The 25,371-nt window shown below is 33.6% G+C and overlaps 2 protein-coding genes and 1 pseudogene across 2 annotated transcripts; all 3 read right to left on the bottom strand.

Annotated features, from left to right (window-relative positions):
- Positions 1 to 3,376: 3,376 nt before the first annotated feature.
- LOC143540922 (uncharacterized) lies at positions 3,377 to 5,529 on the bottom strand. The gene is made up of 2 exons (XM_077033878.1): positions 4,541 to 5,529; positions 3,377 to 4,495 (listed from the first exon to the last, which is right to left on the bottom strand). Exons 1-2 carry the CDS (start codon positions 4,878 to 4,880, stop codon positions 4,140 to 4,142), a joined length of 696 nt encoding a protein of 231 aa, XP_076889993.1. The 5' UTR covers positions 4,881 to 5,529; the 3' UTR covers positions 3,377 to 4,139.
- A 2,512-nt stretch (positions 5,530 to 8,041) lies between these two features.
- Positions 8,042 to 8,359, bottom strand: LOC143540902 (bZIP transcription factor 44 pseudogene; annotated as a pseudogene).
- Positions 8,360 to 12,811: 4,452 nt separating this feature from the next.
- Positions 12,812 to 24,009, bottom strand: LOC143540921 (phosphatidylinositol/phosphatidylcholine transfer protein SFH12-like). The gene is made up of 13 exons (XM_077033877.1): positions 23,833 to 24,009; positions 22,908 to 22,985; positions 21,801 to 22,056; positions 20,971 to 21,070; positions 19,658 to 19,924; positions 18,608 to 18,685; positions 18,433 to 18,534; positions 17,850 to 17,899; positions 16,977 to 17,076; positions 16,782 to 16,865; positions 16,265 to 16,333; positions 14,549 to 15,055; positions 12,812 to 13,039 (listed from the first exon to the last, which is right to left on the bottom strand). Exons 2-13 carry the CDS (start codon positions 22,936 to 22,938, stop codon positions 12,950 to 12,952), a joined length of 1,734 nt encoding a protein of 577 aa, XP_076889992.1. The 5' UTR covers positions 22,939 to 22,985; positions 23,833 to 24,009; the 3' UTR covers positions 12,812 to 12,949.
- Positions 24,010 to 25,371: the final 1,362 nt, after the last annotated feature.

The following is a 25,371-nucleotide window of genomic DNA, read 5'->3' as shown; positions in this document are numbered from 1 at the left end:
TTATGTTAAAGAACAACCAATTAATCTAGCAACCAAAGTGCAATAGCAACCAACCAAAACAAACCTAAACATTTAATACTAACCAAAGTACAGTTGCAACTAACCAACCAAAACAAACCTAAACATTTAAAACTAACCAAAGTGCAGTAGCAACAACCAAACTGTGTTATGCAACATTTATAAGCAACCAAAACAAATCAAAACAAACTTACCAAAATTGTAATAAACATAATACCAAAACAAACTTGCCAAAACCAAAACATGATTTATGCAACATAATAAACAACTTAACAGAACATAATACAAGCAAAGTTTTAAACATAATAAACATCCAAAACAAAGTTTTAAATACACCATTACAAGCATAGTTTGGTACTAAACATTCAAACACTTAACATTAAACAAAATAACATAGGTAAAATAAAGTTTAAAACTTCCAACCACTAACCAATTAGACTACATCTTCTGTTCTAGCCCGCTTTGGTGCCTTGTCAGCTTGTGTTCTAGCATCCCCACATCTTTTTCCCTTTGACTTAGCAGCCTTCCCTTTTCCCTTTGACTTACCAGCCTCATCTTTTTTACCATTTCCCTTTGACTTAGCAGCCTCACCTTTGCTCTTGCCACAAGATCTCTTGTTATGTCCAATTTGCTTGCAATTATCACATTTTACAGAACCACCTTCCCTTGTTAATTTACCACCTTTTGAAAGTTTCTGGCTCAACACCTCAGCAGACTTCTTTCTATTTTTCTTTGGTCTACCTATTTGCTTGTGATATTTTGGGGATGTTAAGATAGTTGGGCACTTAGACATTGGCCATAAGTCCATACTATTGATTGGGTCTAAGGTTTTTGAATAGACCTTTTTCCATGTCTCTAAATAATATGTTTCATCCACCCACTTCTCTGGTATGCCATCACCTATCCCATTCATGGTCATATCATAAATACAAGCTACTGCATGCCTACATGGCATGCCAGTCTGTCACACCCCCAATCTAGGCCTAGGAGTGTGACCCACAGTTGGTATCGTGTTCGTAAATAAATCAGAGTTGCGGGTTTAAGCGGAAGACTTTATAAAAATAAAGGATCGATATTATAAATATTTACAATACAAAAGACGAGACACAAGTCTCGTTTGGTTTTACTTGTTTATACGTTTTACAAACCACCACGTTTTAATATTTACATAAAAGTTATCCGAGCCATCGGATACTTGAGCTTCTTCGTCCTTTCAAGCTCTAATCCTGATTACCTACAAAATGTTAAATAAAATACGTCAGCAACGTATGCTGGTGAATATGCTGACGCAAAAACATTTACTTTACTTAATTACCCCTCGAGACTACATAAGCCTCGGCCCATCTTGGCTTAGGAATAATCAAGTTAAACAATCATCATAAACTCGAGTCTCTGCACTAGGTCACCTCAGCGAAACACCGCAGCGTTTATGACATAACTTAGGTACCATAAATATACACATGGCCATTCCCCTCTCAGACGTAACTTAGGTCCGGCCCATCGTGGCTGGAGGTCGTAACCAAGCGTGGTGCGATGTGCCCACCGCGTTCCACATATGTAAGGATCCAGACAAACATATACCATATCTTGAGGGTTGGCTTATACTCTTATTTACAATGTTTTTAAAGACACATAGCCTCATGTAAAGTTTTACATATAATCAAATTGACTCGTTGAAAACAAGTTTGTAAAAGTGGGGCGTATTCACCTTTCAATGGGATCGGCTTCCAACACCGTCCGTTAGTTCTTCCTTTGCTATCTCGCTCCTATAGTACGAGTATAACATTCATTAGTCGGATACACGATCCGGCTTAAGACCTTTAGTCTTATCATCTAGATGAACCTTTAGTTCATTTTTATTTACTTTAAAACCTTTAGTTTTAATAGTAATTTATAAACCTTTAGTTTATATTGAAAACCCGACGTTTCTTCTTCTTCAAGAAACGTATTTCTTTTATTATTTAAGTATATTCATAATACTTAAATAATATATTTCTATAACAAAGAATAATCTTATCTTTATATATATATATATTCATATATATAGTTTATCTTTCTTTTCTTTCTTTTCTTTGTTATATATTTCTTTCTTTAATTGAGAATAATATTGACTTAGGGTATTAAGCCCTTTCAATATTTTATTATTATTTTGGTCGGGCATTATGCCTACCTTGCTTGGCTTGGCAATACCCTAGACACTTGGGCAGCACTTCGACGTCGCTTGCTTATCAACTTCTACTTGATCAACACCTTCTTACACTTGGCACGCTTTTCGAGACGTCAACACCTTTGGCACGTACTTCGAGAAAATCACCGGGTCGTCGGGCAGTACCTCCTTCTTGTTCGGGATGTCGGGTAGTGGCACGTATATCGAGGTAACGGGCACGAAAAACGAGGTTCGGGGCACGTTTATCGAGACGGATCAAGGGCACGCTTTACGAGGTAGTGTGAGAGTCTAGAGAGAGAGTATGTGTGTGATTTTTGAGGTGAGAATGGCATGAACCCGTAACCCCTATTTATAGGGCTGATCTTGGACCCCATCACGGTACGCGATGGGTCTCTGGGCTGGCCCGTCGCGTACCGCGACGTAGGCCTGGCGAGTCAGACCCCTAGACCTGTCACGTGTCAACACGTGGCAGACACCCCATCGCGGTACGCGATGGGTGTCTTTCTTGACCCTGTCGCGTAGCGCGATGGGTTCAGAAAACATAATTTACATTTTAGTCCCTGGAGTTTGGAAATTGGCAGAATTGGTCCATTGACTTTGGAAACTTGACATTTTTGGCCCGAAATTTACGTGATGTTACACAGTCAGTTCCTATCTTCTACATGAGCAAGTTCTTTGTTCCATATCCACAGCTCTCTTCTCATTGGTTGGACCTGTAACCTGATATTTTGTACCTCCATTCCATATAACAGTGTAGTTGTTTGCTTCAGCCATGATTTTGTCAAACAACTTTTTTGCAACTGGTGTTAATGGCCCTTGAGTCCTAGCAATGGTCTTATGCACCACAACCATCCTTTTCATTAGATACTCCCTAATAAACTCAATACAAGTAATAACAGGTTTGTCTCTTCCCAAAATCAACTGCCTATTAAAGACCTCACAAAGATTGTTCAATAAAACATCACACCTTGGCCTAACTGCAATAAATTGAAGGAAATACTCAATACACAATCACAAACCTTATATAAATTAAATTCAATGAACTACATATATTTAGATAATGAAAAGACATACCACTAAAATAAGTTCTGGACCAATGCTTTGGTGGAATCTCTTTCAACCAATCATAGAGTGAAGTATCTTTGTCTTGGATTTCTTTCATACTCCTTTCAAATTCTTGTGGTGTGGAAATGGCCCTTTCATAAAACACCCATCAAAGCCAAGTAGATCTCTCCCACCTAGCTTAAAACCCTCCTTTAGTGCACCAAAACATATATATATTCTTCTAAACTGCCTTGATGGACTGCTAGGGTTGCAACAAGGTTCAACATCTAATCTGACTGTTGTACCTGGATTAGATCTAACAAGTTCTTCAATATAATCCCTTAGACTGCCATACTGAGCTTCATAATCTCCAAGAACCTTTTTTTCAGCCATGGCCTTAGCCCTACTAACCTGATATGGAGTAACTTGTATTTGAAATTTCTTTTGCAGATCTTCTAAAATATTTCTAGGCTTCTTGGTTGGATCACTTTTAACTATGGGCTCAATTTCCCTAGCCAACCAATTGATGGTACACAAGTTAATATCTCTTGTTTGCAAACAAGTGTGTCTTTAAAATATGTTTTCACAGTCCAAGTCCCATCTTGTCTAACATTGGATATGTGTAAAGTCCAAGGGCAAGAGGGTTTTTGGTCCTTCTTTTTAGGTGTTGCTTTTACTAAACTACCCTTTGATGCACCTACTTCTTTGGTCCCACTTGAACATGCTCTAGATTTCCCCTTGGATGACCCAACATTTTTTGTCCCAACCTATTTACTTTCACACCTAACAAGTCTTGGGTCCACACCTAAACAATTCACCCGATATCTACGTTTATCATTTAGCATAACATGCAATTGCCTTCTTGAATCAATTGCATGTTGTTTAACCAACCACTTTATAGAATCCTTATCTACAAAAGTTTGGCCAACATAAAAAGGGCTACCAACATCTTCTGCACCCATTTTTTTTTCCTATTGATCCTAAGAGCTTGTTGCAAAGGAGTCTCATCACCACTAATACTATCAAACTCATCTAAGTCAATCTCTTCTAAAACTTCATCCTCATCATCCTGTTCACCTTCATCACTTAAGTTAAACTCCACAGCAGCTCTGTAATAATTCATATCCACAGTAATAGCATCATCTAAATAATCTTCATCTACTATGTAATCAGAATCATCCTCCTCACTATCATTAGACCCCTTATCACTACCACCATCAGTTTCATCAGACCCCTTATCACTCCCAAAATCATCCTCCTCATCACCTTCATCAGACCCCTTATCACTCCCAAAATCATCCTCCTCATCACCTTCATCAGACCCCTTTTCACTCACATCAGATTCCTCTACATTATTGTCAATAACACCCTCATCATTGCTAAACTGATAATCCTCCAATCCAATATTCAAATCTTCATCAATCCCCTCTCTAACTTCATCATTCCCCCCTTTAATGTTCAAATATTTCCTAGGATGTGTTTTAAAGTGTTCAACATATACCTCTATAACCCTAGTATTTTGAATCTTCTCTATCAATTCAATAACATCCTTATCACTACCTAAAAGTCTTAAACCATCCAACTCTTCTCCAGGGAGCTTGTAATGGTATGCTACCACATCTTCATCTAAATAACCAAGTTGTTCTAACATGTTCTTGAGAATAATAACTGAGAAATATTCAGAATGAACCTTATCAATATAGTCAACATGACCAAAAACGTATGTTCTCCCACCTGGACCATTGTTAAACTTCCCACCATGGTGCACTTCTAATGTAAAATTGTAAGGGTTGTTAGCTGAAATTTCAAGGTAAAAAACATGTTAGATTAATTGAGAAATAAGTTAAACAATATTAAAGGATTATTGGATTAAAAGAAATAACTAACCGTATTCAACATCTACTTGGAACTCAGCTTGTTCTTGCCGAACAACCCACAATTCAGCCATCGGATTCCTCAATTGCAGATGACGAGTTGATAACTAGGGCTGTTTGTTGCAGGGCTTAGGATCGATGACGAAAACGATTGATTATCAGGGCTTAGGATTGGACGAAAACGATTGATTATCAGGGATTTGGATATGAGGAAAACGATTGTAAAGGAATTGATTATTAGGGTTAATAAAAGGGATTTTATTATCAGGAGTTAAAAGAAAAACGAAAATTAAAAAAAAACAAAGTTACTATTATGCCCTTGACTTAACGGACAAATTAAACGGGTTAACGAAAAAGTACTAAAATGGCCGGTTTTTTAAACATTGGGTATCCAGTTGCAAAAAATTCAAAAAAAGTACTAAAGTTACGTAGACACTTAAACTCTATAATTTATTTCAAGAGTAAGTAATTGAATAAATATTAATGAACAATCTCAAACATGCTAATAAAACTTTACTAGTTTCATTAATAAAAGGGTGGCGTAATGGTAAGTACATTCTAGCAGAGGTCTCATGTTTGAGCAGGCTTCATATGACATTCTGCATTTAGATGTCATTTGTGTGACACAAGTACCTTTCTATCTCATTTAATTTATTATAATGATATTAGCAGGTTCTGATGAGGTTAGATGCCTAATAATTATGTTCATTTAGCAAAAATTTGTTTTTTTACAATACTTATTAAAAAGATATATAATGCAACATATATAATATGTGTCCAATAAATAAGTTAAAAAGAATTAATTGAATTTAGATACTAAGGACTCACTACTCTGGATGTACAAAGTACAAACTACAAAGGATCCATTAGACATGCACAATTGTGAATTGTCCTTGCTTTCAAATTTTAATAACCAATCATAATTCTTCATTTTATTAAATCAAATTCACACAAATTATTGAAACAATCAACTAAACACAATTAAAAATAATAATAAGATATAACCAATTATGTGTTATAGGTTAATTAAAAGATGCATAAAACCCAGTCACGTAGATAATAAACTTTAACTAATCTATCATTAAACTATCACGTTGTGATGTCACTAATATTTAAATACAAAAATAAAAATAAATGATTGTGTGTGTTAGCATATGATTGATGAGAGAAGTTTACCTCACACAACCGATTTGTGGGAGGGCGTTAAGGGGTTCACACCCAAAGATGACTGTGGCGTTGTGGTTTAGCGGATGAAATTTCATAAAGTGTCGCGCAACCATAACACGCTAAATTAAAAGTTATCAAATTTTGAAACCTATATTTAATAAAAAAAATATATAATTTGTTATGACACTATAAAACTATGTGCGAGTTACAAATATGTTATGTCGATCTATAAACCCATCTAACTCAATAAGTTAGACATGTTATGTACGTCATAAACGAATTAAGTGGGTTGAAGAAGATTTAGACACAATTGTGGCATTGACGTGTTGACATGTTTATGACCCGGACCCGTTTATTCAAAACAATAACTCGTTTAAATTCACGTCGAATCATACCAGTTACATGTCATATCCACACAGTTTCATACCATTTTGTTTTGAGTCGGAATGGTGTTAATTCACGGCGCAATCCATTAATTATTATCGTGTAAACATTTTAGTTAGATCGCCAATACATTTATACGAGTCTATATGTGAGTGTAATACTGTAATATTAATATGCCATACATTTTGTTTAAACAAACCCTTGATAATTATTTATACACTTTTAACGAATATTGTTTTCATTTTATATATTTTCTTTAAAGAAAAAAAAGGAGAATCTTATAATTCTTTAAAGATTCCCTGGCTTGTTATGTTTCTGCACGTGCTACTACTTACCTTAAATAGTTAAATACGGCAATTATTATTATTATAGTTTAGTCCTAAAAGGCTAAAAAGGTAATTTGGTTGTAAACATGTAATTGATGTTTTAAAAATAAGTAGGTGGCTCTAGAGTTTTATAGTAAAGTTATAGTTATATTTGTATAAATAATCAAATAGAATTAACAAAAATTATTATTTATATTATTTTAATTTTATTGATAAATTTTATATTATTTGTCTTCTTATTCTTATTTATAAATCAACATTTTGTTAATTTTTATATGTTAAAAATTTACGAGTTTGATTCTAGGATTGTCACACAACTGGAACACGCGTTATTTAAATTAACTAGATCACCCATTCCCTAATCGAATAAGTCATTAATGAAAATCTAAAATCAAAAGGTCAACTTCAAATTGGTTTTTGATGCATGACCTAACTGAAAACGTTTTTAACTCATCTTGTGTTGAACTGGTGACCAAAAATGAAATTTTGGTTTAACCACTAGTCTAAGCCGGTCAACTTGTCGACGTCATAGCCAAGGGGCTTAAATAACGACGATTTAAAAGTATTTAGTCAGAGTAGTTGTATAATGCGTTCTTGCCCATTCTTTTATAACAACGAACAAAAAGACAAGGATAATAATCTGACATGGTATTAACAAACACTTAATAACATTGGCATTATCTTTTTCATTTAAGATTGTTGATAACAATCAACTAAAAGATATTATAAACATATGACATTATTATTTGGTTATGACATACCACCAACTAGTTTCAAAGGCGTGCACACTATTTTAAGCTTTGCACATTATATAAAACTTTATTATAATATTATTTTATGAACATCACAAACTAGAAAAACACATTAAAATAAGTCAAATCACCATCAACATTTCATAATCATCCTATTATAGAATCATGCAACATAATTCAAACCAAAACCAAAATACAAATAGAACACCAAATAAAATTATTTTTAAATTTTTATATAATATTACCATACTAGTCCTCCAACGTTAGAAATATTACCAATTTCACTCATTAATTTAAACTTTATTCAATTCAGTACATAACCATATCATTAGAAGGCAATACATGTTGCCAACCATAAACATAACTTAGTAAGTCACTCACATCCGCGCCACCACCAGAAAAATAACCTCCAACTTCAACCGGCTGTTCCATAAACGCGATGATCTCCTCTAGAGACCGAAGCTGGTGGCTCAGCTCGGTCACTTGAGCCCTCAAAACCGAGTTCTCGGCTTTCAAACTTAAATAATGTTGAGTGGTCACACTAATACTATTCATGACTCGGTCATTCTCACTCCTGAGTTGACTTAGCTGAGTCATGAGATCGAGCAAATGCTTTTGCTTCCTCATTCTTGACCTCCTTGCCGATTCTCTATTTGATAACATTCTTCTTTTCCTCTAGTTAATCTCTTCTTGAAGATCCGAACCACCCGACGACGCCGTTGCACCACTTGAATAATCCATTCAAAATTAAAAGTTTAAAACACCAAAAATTTAAAAAATCAATTTTTTTCAAGAAAATTGAAATTTAAGATTTTGAGATAAAAACTAGCAGACCCAGATGGTTAATTAAGCTTTAATTTGATTAATTAATTAACTAATTATAATATTATATATTGGATAATTTATATATCAGAAAACAGAGGATTATAAAAAAAGACCAAATTTTTTTTTCAGTAAAATTGAAATTGAAGATTTTAAGATGAAATTAACAGGACCCAGATGTGAATTAAGCTTTCAATTGATTAATTAACTAATTATAATCTTATATATTTGATAATTTATATATAAAAAAAACAGAGGAGCAATAAAAAAAATAAACTTTTTTCAAGAAATTTGAAATTGAAGATTTTGAGATGAAATTAACAGACCCATATGGTGAATTAAGCTTTAATTTGATTAATTAGTTTAAAATAAAATAATTTATTGGATAATTTAGATATTGGAAAAATGGGGAATTAATAATTATGAAATAGAATAAAACCAGTAAAGGAAGACAACAGAGAAAGATTGAACTAAATGGGTTCTTCTCCAATGAGTGGAATTGATCATACACACAGAAACAAACAGTTCATTAAGAATTTGAGACATTAATTTCGAACATTGAGAGTCGTAAATCGTACATGATTCACAGAAACAGGGGAAAACAGGGGATTTTTGTTGGTTTTATGAAAAAAATGTGTAGTTGAGTTTGAAATTTGAAGGTAATTCATCATCATCGTACTCAGTATATCCCACCAATAACAATGCTATGGTAGGGTCTGAGGAGGGTAAGATGTAGACAGCCTTACCTCTATCCCATAGGGATATAGAGACTGCTTCCGGTGAGACCCCCGGCTCGAGAAATTTGAAGGTAATTAATAATAATAATAATAATAATAATAATAATAAAAGTATTGAATTTGTAGGAAAACAAAGAAGATATTGAAGAAGTGATGGAGGTTTAGGATGTTTGAGAAAGGAGGACAATAGGAAGAGTTATGGGTTATATATATATGGGTTATATATAGAAGGATGCATGGTATAAAACGGTTATGTTTTAAATATAATATATAAAACGGTTATGTAACTGTTTTTGTCTAATCAGAGTGGGACAGTAGGACTTTTTAATTTGGGGAGTGCGGTGAACTAAACAAAAGAAAGTTGCCGTTCTAAAAAAGCTATCTTTGTCTAAAAAATAAATATTGAATGAATTATTCGTAACTTATCGGGATTAACTACCCATCGGAAATATATTGATAGCAAAGACAGTGTGAGTTACTATTTCAGAAACAACATATCAAATTTATTTAGGGTGTTCTCTCGATTCCTGAAAAAAGCAACGGGATTTTCAAAAGTTGTGTGTTCAAGTCTCATCGTTGTCAAATGAGGTGTAATAGTTTATAAGTAGGGTTAGACTTGTCGTTCGAAAATATAAAATTTAAATGTATTAGGTTGAACATAAAAATGGAAATAAAGAAATGGTGTAATTTCTTCATACCCAGTCTCGTATAAAGTTAAATACATTTCTATATAGTTTACAGTTAGGGGTGTAAAGGAGTTGAGTGAGCACGAGGTCGGCTCGTTTTGAGCTCTTTCTCTAAATCTCAAGTCCGGCTTGTGAGTTGTCTTCCAAGCCCGGGCTTGGCTCGGGCTCGACTTGTTTATTATTTACTTATTAATATACATGTCATGTTCCTAATTATTTGTATATATTTTGAGAAAAACCTTAAACGAGCCTAAACTCGGCTAAAGCTTGTGCAATACCTTAAACGAGCGAAAGTTCAGACTGAGGTCGACCACACAATGTAAACTAATACGTAGAAGTACAAAAAGGGGGTAAAACTTAAAAACACACAAGGTTTAAGCTCGGAATCAATAACTAAACGATCTTAAAAGTTTGACTAATTTCAAGCTTTTTAACAGCTCGACTCGCTTGCACCACGCTCACTACATTGCTATTCAAATAATTTTTTAAAGTACAATACCACCCATCCAATATTTATTATTATGTACTTTTTTACACACAAACAATTGATCATAAATAAAGAGTATATTTATGGACATGAGGGACATGGGCCCTGTTTTGTAGTATTGATTCAGAAGTGGGCGGTGACCCAGTGATCTCCGACATTGGTGATTGGGCCCAAATTGTACGGACTGTCATTCTTTAATTCGACCCACCTTTTATGCATGTGAAATCTGTCAACTTTTGTGCTATAAAATATATTTTGGAATCTTTTAACTTGCACACTTGTTTTTGACAAAATTGTAATTTTAAAAAAATGGTGTGTATGTCACCGTTGGGCGTCCCTCACTGACCAGTCTTTTAGGTAGAAAATTGTAATACACGCCGCTAATAATATAGTTTTACCCATCGGACCTGTCCAGTTTGCTAGGCCCAATGAGATAGTCCAATTTGACTCGACACACCTATCCGCGACCAGACAAGACCTAAACTTTTCTAAGAAAAAAAGATTAGGAAATCGGTCTTTAAATGTACCTTCTTATTTATATATATATATATATATATATATATGTTACTGTTTTTTTTTAATAAAAAAACCCGAATAAAATATGTTGTCATATTGTCCATCTTTCACCATTTTGATGAAACAACGTATGACATCAATGAGACCCATTGTGGGCTTCCTTTACAAAAATATCAGTTGTAAATATATAACTACAAGGTGACTTACAGTGTAGCACACGAGTTAGAATAAGTAATTTTTATAAATAATAACATAATGTGAAATACAAAAAAAATGTATCACATATATAAAGATATATTATACGATAAAATAATTACACATTACGCAATTTGGAAATAAAAAGTTGTTACTAAATTCATAAATCATAAAATATTTATTTGTTATTTTCTATATGAAAACTTAGTTGTGAATGACTACTTTTTAATCCAACTCTTGGACCAAAACTCATTCTAATCTTAAATTGTTTTGACATGAACAATGTTTGATACTTTAACCGGTTAAAGAAACCCACCAGTTTCGTATTGGTTACTTATAAAAATCTAATATTAATAACTAATGCAATATATTTTATATTAAACAAATTAACATATTTATGATGGTATTAATTCTTTTAAATTAGGATGGAATTATTAAAAATTGAAAATGAAATATTAAATAAGAAATGTAATTAATATGAGAGATGAGAGGGAAAAATTTGTAAAGATCAACATAGTGATGACATGTGGCATTAGAAAACTTTATTTATTAAATAGCATAGATTCCACCCATTTTTTTAAAAAACACTCATTCATCCTTTCAACTCAAATAGGGGTGCAAACGAGCCAAGTTGCTCCCGCGCTGATATCAGGCGAGGCGGACCTATGTTGAGGGTAAGGGGGGCGACCACCCACCTTAAATTTTTTTTAGTGTTATTTGTATGTGAAAATCCCGATCGTTTCCCTTAAGATTAGTATTAAGTCCCGATGTCGCCCCCCCCCCCCCCCAAGAAAATAATTCCTGGGTCCGCCACTTTATCAGCTCGTGAAAAAGCTCGATTGAGCTGAAATTAAGCGAGCTCGAGCCTAAAATTAAGCTCGCTTAAAAAACAAGTCCGAGCTTGAGTTTCAGTTATCAAGCTAGAGCCGGCTCGTGAGCCTAAACGAGCCTGTCATTTATATAATTTTTAATATATATATATATATAATAAATTAATATGTATAATGTTATGAAAAAAATACCTAAATAATAATATTATGTTATACATATAATTATAATTGAAAAAATATATAAAAACAGTTATACATATATGAAAATTAATTAATAAATGGTAAACGAGCCAGTGCCGAGCTCGAGCTTGGAAAACTACTCACGAGCCAATCGAGTTTTAGAAATAGAGATCGAAATGAGTCAGGCTCAAGCTCGAGCTCTGTATAACTTAAACAAGCTGGGCTCGGGCTCGGGTTGACTCGTTTGCACCCCTAATCTCAAGCCGCTTTCAAAAAATTTACTCTTTCAAATCACACAACCCGAAAAAAATGCCTTCGAGAGCAGGACCATTGGTATGGAGCTACGAGGATGAGTCGCCGAACACTTGGATGTACGTTGCGGACAACTCCGGATTGGAAGCCCAATTTCATGTTATACATTAGCGAATAAAAATTTACCAAAACCGATTAGTTCATGAATTTTAACGTTTTTCATATGTTGATATGATGTGTTTTATTCGGTTGAAAAAATAGCTTAAACTAGAGTAAGAAATTAATTAGTGTATCCAAAACCGAATACAAGTACATTACGTAGTTTTCACACAATAAAAATCTCAAACTTTATTCAAAATGACACACAAACCGTATAAAAAAATCGCAAACAACGTTGATAGATAAATAAGAATTATACACAAAAATATGAATCTTAACAAAACAAACCTTCACAAATTTAACAAGATCATACAAAAAATCGACATCGGTTTCATTGTCTTCCTAAAATCGGTTTAGAAGCGGAAAAATCTCTTCTTTTTCTTCTTCTTTTTCTCAAGGTATGCCATGAACTCTCTTTGTTGAGATAGGGATTCCTCAAGAGACTACATTATGGTAAAACAAAATATATGTTACATAAGAATGTATATTGTTATTTTAATAAGGGATTACTCTATAGAATAAGTAACCAAGTTTTGAAATTGTTCTAATCATGTCACTTATAAAAAACTTTTGTTCCAATCAGGTTACTAACGTTTCTTTTTTTATCTAATCCTAGATATTTTACTTGGATAGCAGGTTATGTAGTTTTTTTTAATTTTTAAATAGTTGACATTGCAAAATATTTTTTTAAAAATTGAGAAAAATAATTTTTAAATTGAGAAAAATTGCCAAAAAAAACTAAAAATTTGCAAACATTTTTTTTGCAATTTTTTAGTTTTTTTTTTCAATTTTTCACAATCTAAATTTTTTTCTCAATTTTTTTAATTTTTCAAAATATAAAAATTATTGAGTACTATTTTATAGAGTAATCCCTTTTACTTGAGTACAAAAGTTACTTATAAAAACTACAAAAATTAACCATTTAACCCATTATCAAGTTTTGTAATAATATATTTAGCACAAAAACAAATATGGGTCACATGTGTTTGGGTAAACCCAACACCGATCCGCATAAAAAGTTGTCATTTTTGACCATTTACTCAACCGACTTGTTTCAACATGTCCAAAAAGTTACCCCATTGGACCCAATGCCGAATTTTTAACCACTTTTAGTACAAAAACAATTTTGGGCAGAAAGTATATCGAGTCAACCCAACTCTAACCCGTATAAAAAGTTGCAACCATTGACCTGTTTCAACATATCCCAAAAGTTACCCCTTTGACCCAATACCAAGTTTTGTAATCATATTTAGCAAAAAAACAATTTTGGGCAAAAAGTGTTTTGGGTCAACCAAACTCTCACCCATATAAAAAGTTGCCACTTTGACTCGTTACCCGAGTGTCCAAATATGACTCCTTTGACTCATTTCCAAGTTTTGTAATCATTTTTAGTACAAAACACAATTTTGGTCAAAATGTATTTTATGTCAACCCAACTCTGACCCGTATAAAAAGTTGTCATTATTGACCCGTTACCTAACCGCCCCGTTTCAACATGTACCAAAATTTACCACTTTGACCCGTTACCAAATTTTGTAATCATATTTAGTAAAAAAAACAATTACCCTCTCTGACACATAAAAGGAGTTGCCATTATGACCCGTTACCCGACCGACCGTTTCAAAATGTCCCAAAATTTCCCCCTTTGACTAATTACCAAGTTTTGTAATCATATTTACTACAAAAGCAATTTTGGGCTAAACGTGTTTCAGGTCAACCCAACTCCAACTCGTATAAAAAGTTGCCATTTTTAACCCATTACCCGACCGACCCGTTTCAACATGTCACAAAAGCTACCCCTTTGACCCAGTACCAAGTTTTGTAATCATATTTAGAGTAAAAACATTTGGGCACAAAAAGTGTTTCGGGTCAACCCAACTTTGACCCATCTAAAAAGTCGCCATTTTTACCCGTTACCCAACCGACCCGTTCTAAATTGTTTAAAGTGGTACCTTCTTGGTAGCAGCAAGTTCAGCCTCCAACGCTTCAACCCGAGACAAAGCCTTAACAAGCATATCCTCTTTCTCAGCGGGCAAGTCAACCGGTTGACTTTCAAGAACAACAACTTTTTCCTCCAAGTCTCCCAACCGTTTCATCATCGACAAATACTCAGCAGTCGAGACAGCGGGCAGTTGTCCACTGTACTGTCTAGATATATGTTTCTTAACCATATCATCATCATTATGATCATAGATGCCGGTAGAGTATAATGTAGCATCGGTAAGCCGTTTGGGCATGTTGTTTGTCATACGAACCATGGTCATAATTCCCATCACTAATGTCATCATGCCTGATAATAACTGGTTTCCTAACTTATCACTAGTGGAAGTTGGTTTGTATGCTTCTTGGATCGGATAATAATCCTTCGGCTTTCGTGTAGGGTGATCCACTGTCTTGTCCACCATGGGCGTGTTGTCGGTTTTTGCGTTGGTGGTTGAGTGGTTGTTATGTATTGAAGCCTGCAAATATGTCTAAAATGAACTTACAATAAAGGAATCCATTTTTTGCCACGTGTCAATATAATATTGCTCCATATCTACTTTTTACCGCACAAAATATGAGGATAATATTGTTGCAATATCATCCTTTCGTCTTTTTATTTTAATTTTTTTAAAGGAAATATATATAGATATACGTGAATTGTAACTTTTAGGTTATTTATGGAATATTTAATTTTTTGCGTTGTTTCATTTTTTTAAATATTAATCAGGCCCAAGTAATACACAAGTTGTTAACCTAATGCTCACTATCAAATTCCCGCCCAAAACACTTCTCTTCTATTGATGGAAAAGAAAAAAATCATCATCATCATCATCATCATCGTACACAGTATATCCCACCAATAGCAAAGCTATGGTAGGGTCTGAGGAGGGTAAGATGTAGACAGCCTTACCTCTACCCCATAGGGATAGAGAGGCTGCTTCCGGTGAGACCCCCGGCTCGATAGTAGTTTTGCATCAAGCCTTGGACATAAGGCACATAACACTCAATCATCGGGAAACCGGCTGATCGGTGCATGTACCCTTGTCTTTCGGCTATCAACGCCACCACATGATGCCTGATTAACCTTCCGCCACTTTTAACGTTATTTTCACGAGATTAGTAAAATAACGTCAAAATTAGTGCAATTTCACTTTTGCCCACCCGAGGGTTCACACATATATACATTATATGCGCGCACCGCAAGCAAGGCGTAAAAGAAAAAAATATCTTTCAATATATATTATTGATTATAAATTCAACATACCGAATTAATTGGTCAATCTCCATTGATTGAATTATTGATGCCATAAGTTATATTGTAAACATACTTAATATAAAAAAATATTAATATAATTACGTGTCATAAAATATATTTTCTTTAAAATTAAAATGTATATAAAAGAGCTTATTTTAAAAAGTACACTGACATTCAATTTATAAGACATTTAAGAAAAGTATAAGAATTTTTTATTTTTATTTTTTACAAATATTCAATGTTTAATAAGTCTTAAAAATAATGTGTCTTAAAAATTAAATAATATAAAGAGACTTAATTATCTTTTTTTTATTTGTATTAAGTTATTCATTGTAATTTTTACATTAACTTATCCCGTGTAATACACGAGTTTCTAAAGCTAGTAATTCAATATGGAAAAGAATGATGTCGAGATTTTTAAAGAACTTACTTCTTCTAACACCGAAGGGAGATTTGGTTGTTTAATATCCTCGGAATCTTCTTTGGAAAGAGGGCTTTTCTGTAGATCAAAAATAGGTTAAATGGTTAATAACTACTTGTGTCTTTAACTGACTGTTTCATTATTTACGGGCCGAAAAGGCGAAAACCAGATTATTTTGTTCTAATAGTTGAATATTTAAGTGGCTGGATATTATTCATGAAACCTAAAGATTTTGAGTCCGAATTTTTTACCATCATGAATAATATCCAACCACTTGAATATTAAATTATTGAGTGGGCCCAGTACATTTTTTTAATGTCAAGGGTATTTTGGTCATTTTACACTCACTTAACGGAATATGTTAACCTCTGTCCCTTTCTGGGACAAACAATATTATGTTCGTGCGAACAGTTGGACTAAACTTGCAGACTTGCAGTATAGTTAAACCGCAGGAAGCATTTTTATAATTAATTCTTATATTATTGAATGCATTACAATGAATGCATTGGTTCTTATATGAATATACCATATATGCAGACAAGTCCTCTGAAATGGTCTTTTCTTCCGGGATTGGATTCTTCGAGCATTTGTGTTGACCATTGCGGACCATCTACCACATGAAATCAAAATTTAAAAAAAAAATGGTATAAAAAAATTATAAAAATATGATATATAAAAATGTATACTATATTTACAAAAAAAAAAGTCGCAAAAGTAATACCTTCATGATCTCAGGGTCTTGCCACGGGCCCTTATCTGACCGCAAGCAACCGCCTTTATCAGCACAAGTGCAGGTACCGCCCAAGAAAGTTGGAAGTTGACTATCCACATATAAGAAACCGTTAAGAGGTGGCAAAATGGTTGGACGTGTTTTAAAGGTCAAAACAAGTTTTGGTCAGAACGGGTAAATTTTTATACAGGCCGGGTTGGACTGACATGCTGACACTTTTCTTTTTCCAAAAACTTGAATTGCATATAAACACTTAATAATCTTGTCATATGAAAAATAATGATTTACGAGTTTTTCCAATTTGAGAATAAACTTTGATTACCGTTTGACTCGTTATCCATTAATAAGTAAATGAGTCATTGCTAACATCTTAACAAGAGGGGTGTAAACGAGCTGAGCCCGAGCTCGGATCGTTTAACTTACAAGAGCTCAAGCTCGACATTTTTATTATGTATTAATTTATATATGGCTTTAAAATATATTTATATATATTTTAATTGTAATTGTAATTTTCATATATAAAATAAATTATTTAGTTATGTTTAACTAATATATTAAGCAAAATTTATATAACTAATAGGCTCGCGAGCCAGCTCGAGCTCGATAACTGAAGCAAAGGCTTGGGCTCGTTTACCAAACACGCTTATTTTTAGGCTCATTTCGATTAAAGTTTTTAGCGAGATGATCTCGAGTAGCTCACGAGCAACTTGGTGTGTTTAGACCCCTAAATGCATACGACTTGACGTGATATTTAAAAAAAATTTGATCACCTAGTTATTGCAATCAATGAATAAATGATAAAAAGAAGAAACAACAAAAATAAAAATAAATGTTAGATTGGTTATCTTGTAGGAATATATATACCTGGCATCAATCATTTCCAGGAGTTGGTTTTGATATTTGGTGCCCAAAACCTATATGTAAATAGAGCCATTGACTAGTTAACTCAACAAGTGTAATAATGTAGTCATTTATTTTATTTTTATGTTTAGAGTGAACTGCGGTTTTTGTTCTTGTGGTTTGTCCAAATATGCAGTTTTAGTCCAATAGTTTTAAATTTGCGATTTTCATCCATGTGGATTCACTTCACTTGCAATCAAACCCGAATTCACTAATCCCGTTAAGTCTGTGCCCTTCACGTGAGGGGCAGTTATGTCCTTTTTCCCCAAATACACCTCAACCCCTCACGTGAGGGGGCTTGCGAATTAGGACTGGGGTTTATTTGGGGAGAAAAAGGACAAAAATGCACCTAACGTGAGGGGCACATTGATGGGTTTGACGACCAGACTTAACGGGGTTAATGAATTTGGGTTTAATTGCAAGTGAAATGAAACCACAGGGACGAAAATCGCAAATTTGAAACTACTGAACTAAAACTGCAGATTTAGACAAACCACATGGACGAAAACCGCAGTTTACTCTTATTTTTAACTTTGAAAAAACTTACATGAATCTTAACAGTAGTCTTTGGATCAAGGAACGATTTCACCGTGCTCCACAGAAGCCTAAACCCAGACCCCGCGTTGATAATGTACATGCGGCATAACGTCTATAACAGAATTTTGGTTAAATATATAAGAATGTGTATTTTAACTTCATAGAATGAAATGTATATTAAGTACCTCAGGGTAATTGTTTCCATCAATGTTTTGCAGATGCTGGATAAATTCCCGAGCAGATTTGTTCATGTTTTTAAGTCCCTGATACATAAATGAACCAAACGTTTAGTGAACTGTTCGTTTATGTTCATCTAATAAACGGATGAACTAAATGAACCGAAATGTTCATTAGTTCGTACATTTATGTTAATGAATGTTCGTTCATATAAGTTCGTTTATGCTTGTTCGTTTAGATTCATTTATGTTCGTTAGTTTACGTTTCTTTATGTTGGTTAATATATTCATTTAAAATATTTTGGCCCATTACAACTTAGTATAGGGGTGTGTGTGGTGCGGTTCGGTGCGGTTTTTGGTTAAAACCGAACCGAAAACCAAAACTTCGGTTTTTGTAGAATTTGAAACCGTTAGGTTTCGGGTTTTTTGGTTTCGGTTTTCCGGTTTTTGTTTTGGTTTCGGTTTTTGCCATTTGATCTTGAAAAATTTAGGTCGAAAATAAAGTTGGCAAAAAATAATGAATTCAGGTATAAATAATTTTGTTTATTGTATAATAATAGATTATTGTACATTTTACCAGAATATTTGAGTTACGTGTTTATTAAATTCTTATAAATTATTTGATATAAAATATAAAAAAACAAAAAATTAGGAATTCGGTTCGGTTAGGTTTTTTCGGTTTTTATTACATGCAAAACCAAAACCAAACCGTTAGTTCGGTTTTTACAAAAATATAAAACCAAACCGTCAGATTTTGTTTCGGTTCGGTTTTTTCGGTTTCGGATTTTTTTTTCCGGTTTCTTGCACACCCCTAACTTAGTAACCGCACAACACATTGTTCTTCAGATTACTTTAACTAGTTAGAACTCAGTTATGTTCTTTCGTTTACATTCATCATACTGCTAACAAACGAATATGAAAATATTCATTATATTAGCAAAGAACACGGACAAGAAAACCTTGTTCATTTATTTGTTCATGTTCGATCATTTGTTCAGCTAAAGTTAAACGAACAAACACGAACACATAATACGTTGCATTGTGTAAACATATACTTACAACTCCTTGTACATCAAGGATGGTGGTACTTTGATCAATATGCTTCTTTGCAGCAATCGAACAAGCCGGGAACTTATCAATAAACGTTCTTTCAAACTCCATCACATGGTACTTAAGGTAACGTTCTAGTGTCGTCGCCTGCATGAGCTTCGTAGCATCAACTTTACCAAGTTGCTCGATATAAACCGGTCGTCCTTCTTTATCGACCCCATGGTGTCCTTGAGGATAGTGTTTAATCACTTCCTCTTTTTCCTTAAAATCAAAATCCTTCAAAAACATACAAAACAAGGCAAAAAATAGATCCATGTTTAAGTGTTTAACTAATAACTATATATATGAATAATGTGTACATAGGTCACTCAAATATTAATACAACTTATATAGATTTTTTTAGTAGATTCAAGGGAATTTTTTAGTCATTTTTACAACTATATGTGGCTTCAAATTTAAGCATTTTATCATTTTATAATTTTTAGACAAGTTTTTTTTAGGGGTGCAAATGAGTTGAGCTGGCACGTGAGCTACTAGAGATCGGCTCGTTAAAAGCTCGAATCTAGCTGAGCTTAAACGAGCTCGAGCCTTATTATAAGCTTGTTTAATAAACGGACTTGAGCTTTACTTATTGTGCTGGCGGCTCGGGAGCCTAAACTAGCATATTATTTATATAATTTTTATTTAATGTATTAAATATAAATATTTATTTAATAACATTTAGCATATAAATTATGATAAAAATAACTAAATATATATTAGGTTATATATACATTATAAATAAAAATATATAAAAATAGTTTAAAAATATATATATAAAGTAATTGATAAATGCCATTGAGCTCAACTGGCATTGAAGGGGAAGTGAAGAGTGGGCTGGAGACCGCAAGATCTCAAGTCCGAATCCAATCTCAACCGGGTCCTATCGTAGTGGGGCTTCAGGCGGCGAGTATTCTCCGGAATAGGAGATGGTGGGCTCGAGCTACCCATTGCTGTTTGCGATCGCGGCCGTATGGGGTCGCCTTTTGCCATTGGGTTACCCTGGGTAGCCGGGCTTTATTCGTTGGTGGTAAAAAAAAGTTAACTAATAAATAGCAAATGAGCCGAGTTTGAACTTTAAAAAAGAGAGCCTGACACAGGCTCTGCTCGGCTAGTTTACACCCCTAGTTTATTGTTGGAATCCGCGTAAACGTAACAAATTGGCCTCTAAAATAATTTTAGTAGTTAAGTGGTATGAATGAAAACTTTTTAATATTTTGGTAGCCTATGTATACATTATCCCATAATCTATTAATCTTTATAACATGTTTTCACACAAGTACCTTCATAATGGTGTCTGTACCATAATCTCTTCTCCGTTTGATCATATCAGACCACATTTGTTTGGTCTTCTCAATATCAAATTTCCTAGCCTTCAAAAACCTGTTTCATCGTTGCTGAAAGAGACCACCGGTTTAAATCATTTGCTGAAAGATAGGATGTTAAAGTGCTACGAGAACATAATGCACGGGTTGGGTAACAGGTCAAAACGTGTAGTTTTTTATGCCGGTCATGCAAACACATTTTTGTACTTTTTTAAGGTCACATTTTTGTACTTTTTGATTTAGAATATGTTTTTAAATCAAAAAGAACAAAAAAATTAATTTTTTAAAAATTTTAATTTTAAAAAAATTAATCAAATTCTGTCTTAGACATGTTGGGTTTGTTTTTTTCATGCTTATGTGGCATGGGAGGTCCAATATCAAAGTAATACACAGCTTTTTAAACTTTTTTATTATTTTCTTTTAGCTTAACAAAAGAGGTCCAGATAAAATAATATGGACCATGGTCCATGGATAGTGGAGATATGTTTATATAAAATAATGTTTTGAGTTGCTGATGTGGAAATAGTATGACAAATATATATAAATCTTAAAAAAATATATTTTTTAAAATTAACTTAAAAAAAAATTAAATAAAAAATCTATGGTAGTAAATGATCTAATCTTGCTTTTTATTAAAGTAATTTTGATCTTTTTATGCATTTGAACTTTGAATACATCCATCCATTCATTTGACCCATTTATCTTTTAGTAAAAACTTCAGGTTAACCCGTTTAACCCGTGAGATAAATTATAACATCTAGAAAATATATTAACATAAAAGTTATGACCTTAGCATCATGTGATAATCATCATGTTTAGCAGGTAATAACTCTTCCAAAATCAAGGCTTGGCGCAACGCATCAACCGCCTTAAGTTCATCAGTGTCGTGCACATGTTCAACAACCGACGACGCCACTTTACCATGTCTCCTGCTTCTTTTGCCAAATGAACTCCTTAACTTGTTGGATGCATTTATAGCTCTTTGTTTAAATGACAGCTTATGTTTCTTTTCCTCATAAGTTTCGGTGTCGGTTTTATCTAAACCTTTTTGTTCAAAACATATGTTAGCAAACTACATTGAAGTTTATGTCACAGTTTTGCATAGCAGGTCAGACATGACACGATAAGACGCAATTACTTGTGGTGCTAGACACGAACATGACACTATAACTAAGCGTGTTATTTTTTCCATACACGAACATGTTTAAAAGTCGCCAAAAGCTCATACAAATCTTAATTAATACATAATTTTTTTTAACAAATTTGAAAAAACGAAAAACCATAAAAGTCTAAAATCAAATCATAACATCCACTAAGTAGTAGAGGTGGGCAAATAAACTGGTTAACCGAACAGGTTTGAAACTGATTATTAGAAACCGGTTTGGAACCAGTTCGGAACTGGTTTGTAATTTTCTCCACCAAAATTGGTTCCAAACCGGTTAACTGAACTGTAACCAGGCAAAACCGGTAAAAATCCGAACCATCGTAACCTGGTCAAGAAACCGGTTTTGACTTTTGTTGACCGAATCGAACCGGTTTCAACCCAAACCGGTTTTGAGCCCGGCTTATATGGAAACCGGTTCGGTTTGGTCAACAAAAGTCAAAACCGGTTTCTTAACCAGGTTTTGAGTTTTAACCCGGTTTGTACACCTCTACTAAGTAGGACATATATATTTTTTTTTCTTGAAAAAAATTAAAAAAATATAAACAGGTCATTAGCACGTGTTTAACCTGTTTAGACACGAATTTAAACATGCGTGTCGATCTGTTTAAGACACGAAACCTGTTAAGTCCAAACTTAAATTTGTTTAACTCCGTCTCAATTCGTGTCGTTTTAACTGGTCGGTGTCAGAAACTGCAAGCTTTGGAATAGTAATATAAACGAATATACATACCGACAAGAGGTCCGGACATTACAGCGCTCATAGTTAACGTTTGATCGTCGTGGCGAATCTGAGGCCCTTATCAAATGCCTGCAAGGTGAACCAAATTCACTTATAAGAATTGCACACATAAATTGTAATAATTTTTTTAAATTACAAAGTTTTTAAAATCTAAAAAAAGTTGCAAAATCAAACAAACTGGCAACCCGAACCGAAACTGAACCGGTTTGGAACCAGTCTCTTTGAAACCCATTGAAATCGTAAGTTTTTCAATGAAGAGAATTACAAACTGGTCCCGAACCTACGGTTCCAAACTGATGAAACTGAACCAAACCGGTTTGGAACTGATTGAAATCGTAGGTTCAGAACCAGTTTGTAATCTTCTACACTGACAATGGTTCCAAACCAATGAAACCGAACCGAACCGAACCAGTACTCTTTGAAACCGGTTTGGAACCTATTGAAGCTGTAGGTTCAGGACTAGTTTGTAATCCTTTCCATTAAAACCAGTGAAACCGAACCAAACCGGTTTGAAACCGGGTTGTAATCCTCTTCATTGAAACCGGTTCCAAACCTTTAAAACCAAACAGAACCGGTATTCTTAGAAACCGGTTTGGAACCTATTAAAACCGTTTTAGGACCGGTTTGTAATCAATGAAACGGCCAAAAACCGGCTAAAGCGAACCGGTCAAAACTGATCAAGAAACCGGTTTCAAACCGAACCAACCAGTTTCACTACATCCAAAAATCAAACAAATTCATACCGAATTTGTAGTAATTAAAACTTTAAATTTGAAAAAAAAAAAACTACAAAAGACTTGCAAAATCATGTCATTATAATATAACCAATACACAAATACATCCAAAAAAGTAACAAAAAAAAAAACATAACAAAATAAAAAAAACACAAAGTATGAAATTAGAGAGATAATATTACCAGTGAGAGATTGCAGGACAGTTTGATGAATAGAAGAAGATGCTGTTTTAATATCAGATTATTATTAATATTATTATTATTATTTAATATGAAGAGGTCTTATTGGATAGCCATTATATTATTATCTGTAAATAAATTGACCAGTTTCAGACATGGCTGCCACTATTATTAATAATATTAATATTAATCAATGTGATGTGGACAATATTAATACATCCCTGTCATTACTATCATATATTTGCATGTATTTTACAATTTGTGATTTTGTCATACATGTGATGTGCAGGGATGAAACTAGTATGAAACTCCCTCTAACATTATAACTAACTTTTTAACTACTTTTTTTTTTCTTTTGAACGGCTACGGATAAAAGTCCGGTTTTCTAGGGTAACCTAGTGGCAAAAGATGATCTTATATGCCTATGATCGTAGACAGTGCTGGATAGCCCAAGCCCACCATCAAGACCGGCTATGAGACAGGGTCGGGTGGTCGACCGAACCCGCCCGACACCCAGATAGGGCCGAATTTTAATTTTTATTTATTTAAAATCATATATTCTTTTTTGATTAAAAATATGTTTGTCTGAAACCAATTGGATTTATTTTTTGTTTTAATGTTTAAACCCAATTACTTAACTAATTTAAGGCACGGTTTTTTTTCGCCTTCGGCCAAAAAAAAATTCACGCTTTTTGGAGACGGTCCTGTCCACCATCTTATGTTTCGGAGAAACTTGACTCCCTGTTGGGAGTGGATTCAAACTTGAGACATGTGATTTTTCTAAAATTAAAAAATTAAAAAATTAAAAAACAAATAGGATTTAGATCGGACCAAACATTTTTTTAAAATATGACAAAGAAGGCGGGTGGGGTCGGGTGGCATGTCGTGTCAGAACGGGTGTAGGTCAGCATGGACAAGCTCAAGTTATGACTTTTATGCTTATTTTTAAACCACTCATTCCAACCCGAACCAACATAACCCTTCTTTGAATTCACTTGTTATGACATGAAATCACTTAGCCACGTAACCCGAACTTGCCCTGTCGGGCCTAGGATTGAGGATGAGTCTTTTTGTTGACGATACATTATTCATGGTAGGCCGACAGTAATGTAAATATGATGTAACCGTTAATATTTCTGGTTTCCACTACATCTAGTTATGTTTTCTACTCCATGTATAAATATTTAAGCAACTTTGCACTTTTTTAAATTTGGTTAATTAATTACTTTAAACATTTTGGTAAAATTACTTTTTTTCCAACTAAAATTTAGACAAACTTGTTATGTCTTTTATTAGAAAAAACAAGGCATATATGTATGTCTACTAAATTCCAATCTAACTACCAACACATGATATATAGTTTAATTGAAATTCAATTATTTTGGTTAACATGTGATTATTATTATGATTGCAAAAAGTTAAAAAATTACTGATGTAGTAAAGTTGATCCAACTAATGACCTTTAATAATAGAGTTTTATATTGTTTGATAAAAATCATTAGCAATGCTATGGATATGATGCATTCTTCACCATGAAAGCAT

This window comes from Bidens hawaiensis, unplaced genomic scaffold (genome assembly GCF_021521415.1).
Source record: "Bidens hawaiensis isolate Kalapana, Puna unplaced genomic scaffold, B.hawaiensis_p1.1 tig00012385_1, whole genome shotgun sequence".
In the NCBI taxonomy this organism is placed as follows: Eukaryota; Viridiplantae; Streptophyta; class Magnoliopsida; order Asterales; family Asteraceae; genus Bidens; species Bidens hawaiensis.
The sequence above is the reverse complement of the archived record's forward strand: the minus strand, read 5'-3'. Positions and strand labels throughout refer to the sequence as shown.

Excerpts from the sequence above, each read along its gene's own strand:
- LOC143540922 (XM_077033878.1), bottom strand. The coding sequence starts at position 4,880 with ATGTTAGAACAACTTGGTTATTTAGATGAAGATGTGGTAGCATACCAT. Across the intron at positions 4,496-4,540 it reads TGAAAAGGGGTCTGATGAAG|GTGATGAGGAGGATGATTTT; the intron begins GTGATGAGGAGG and ends GGTCTGATGAAG.
- LOC143540921 (XM_077033877.1), bottom strand. The coding sequence starts at position 22,938 with ATGAGCGCTGTAATGTCCGGACCTCTTGTCG. Across the intron at positions 17,077-17,849 it reads CTGGAAATGATTGATGCCAG|TCAACTTCCAACTTTCTTGG; the intron begins GTATATATATTC and ends ATATGTGGATAG. Across the intron at positions 16,866-16,976 it reads AAGACCCTGAGATCATGAAG|ATGGTCCGCAATGGTCAACA; the intron begins GTATTACTTTTG and ends TTCATGTGGTAG.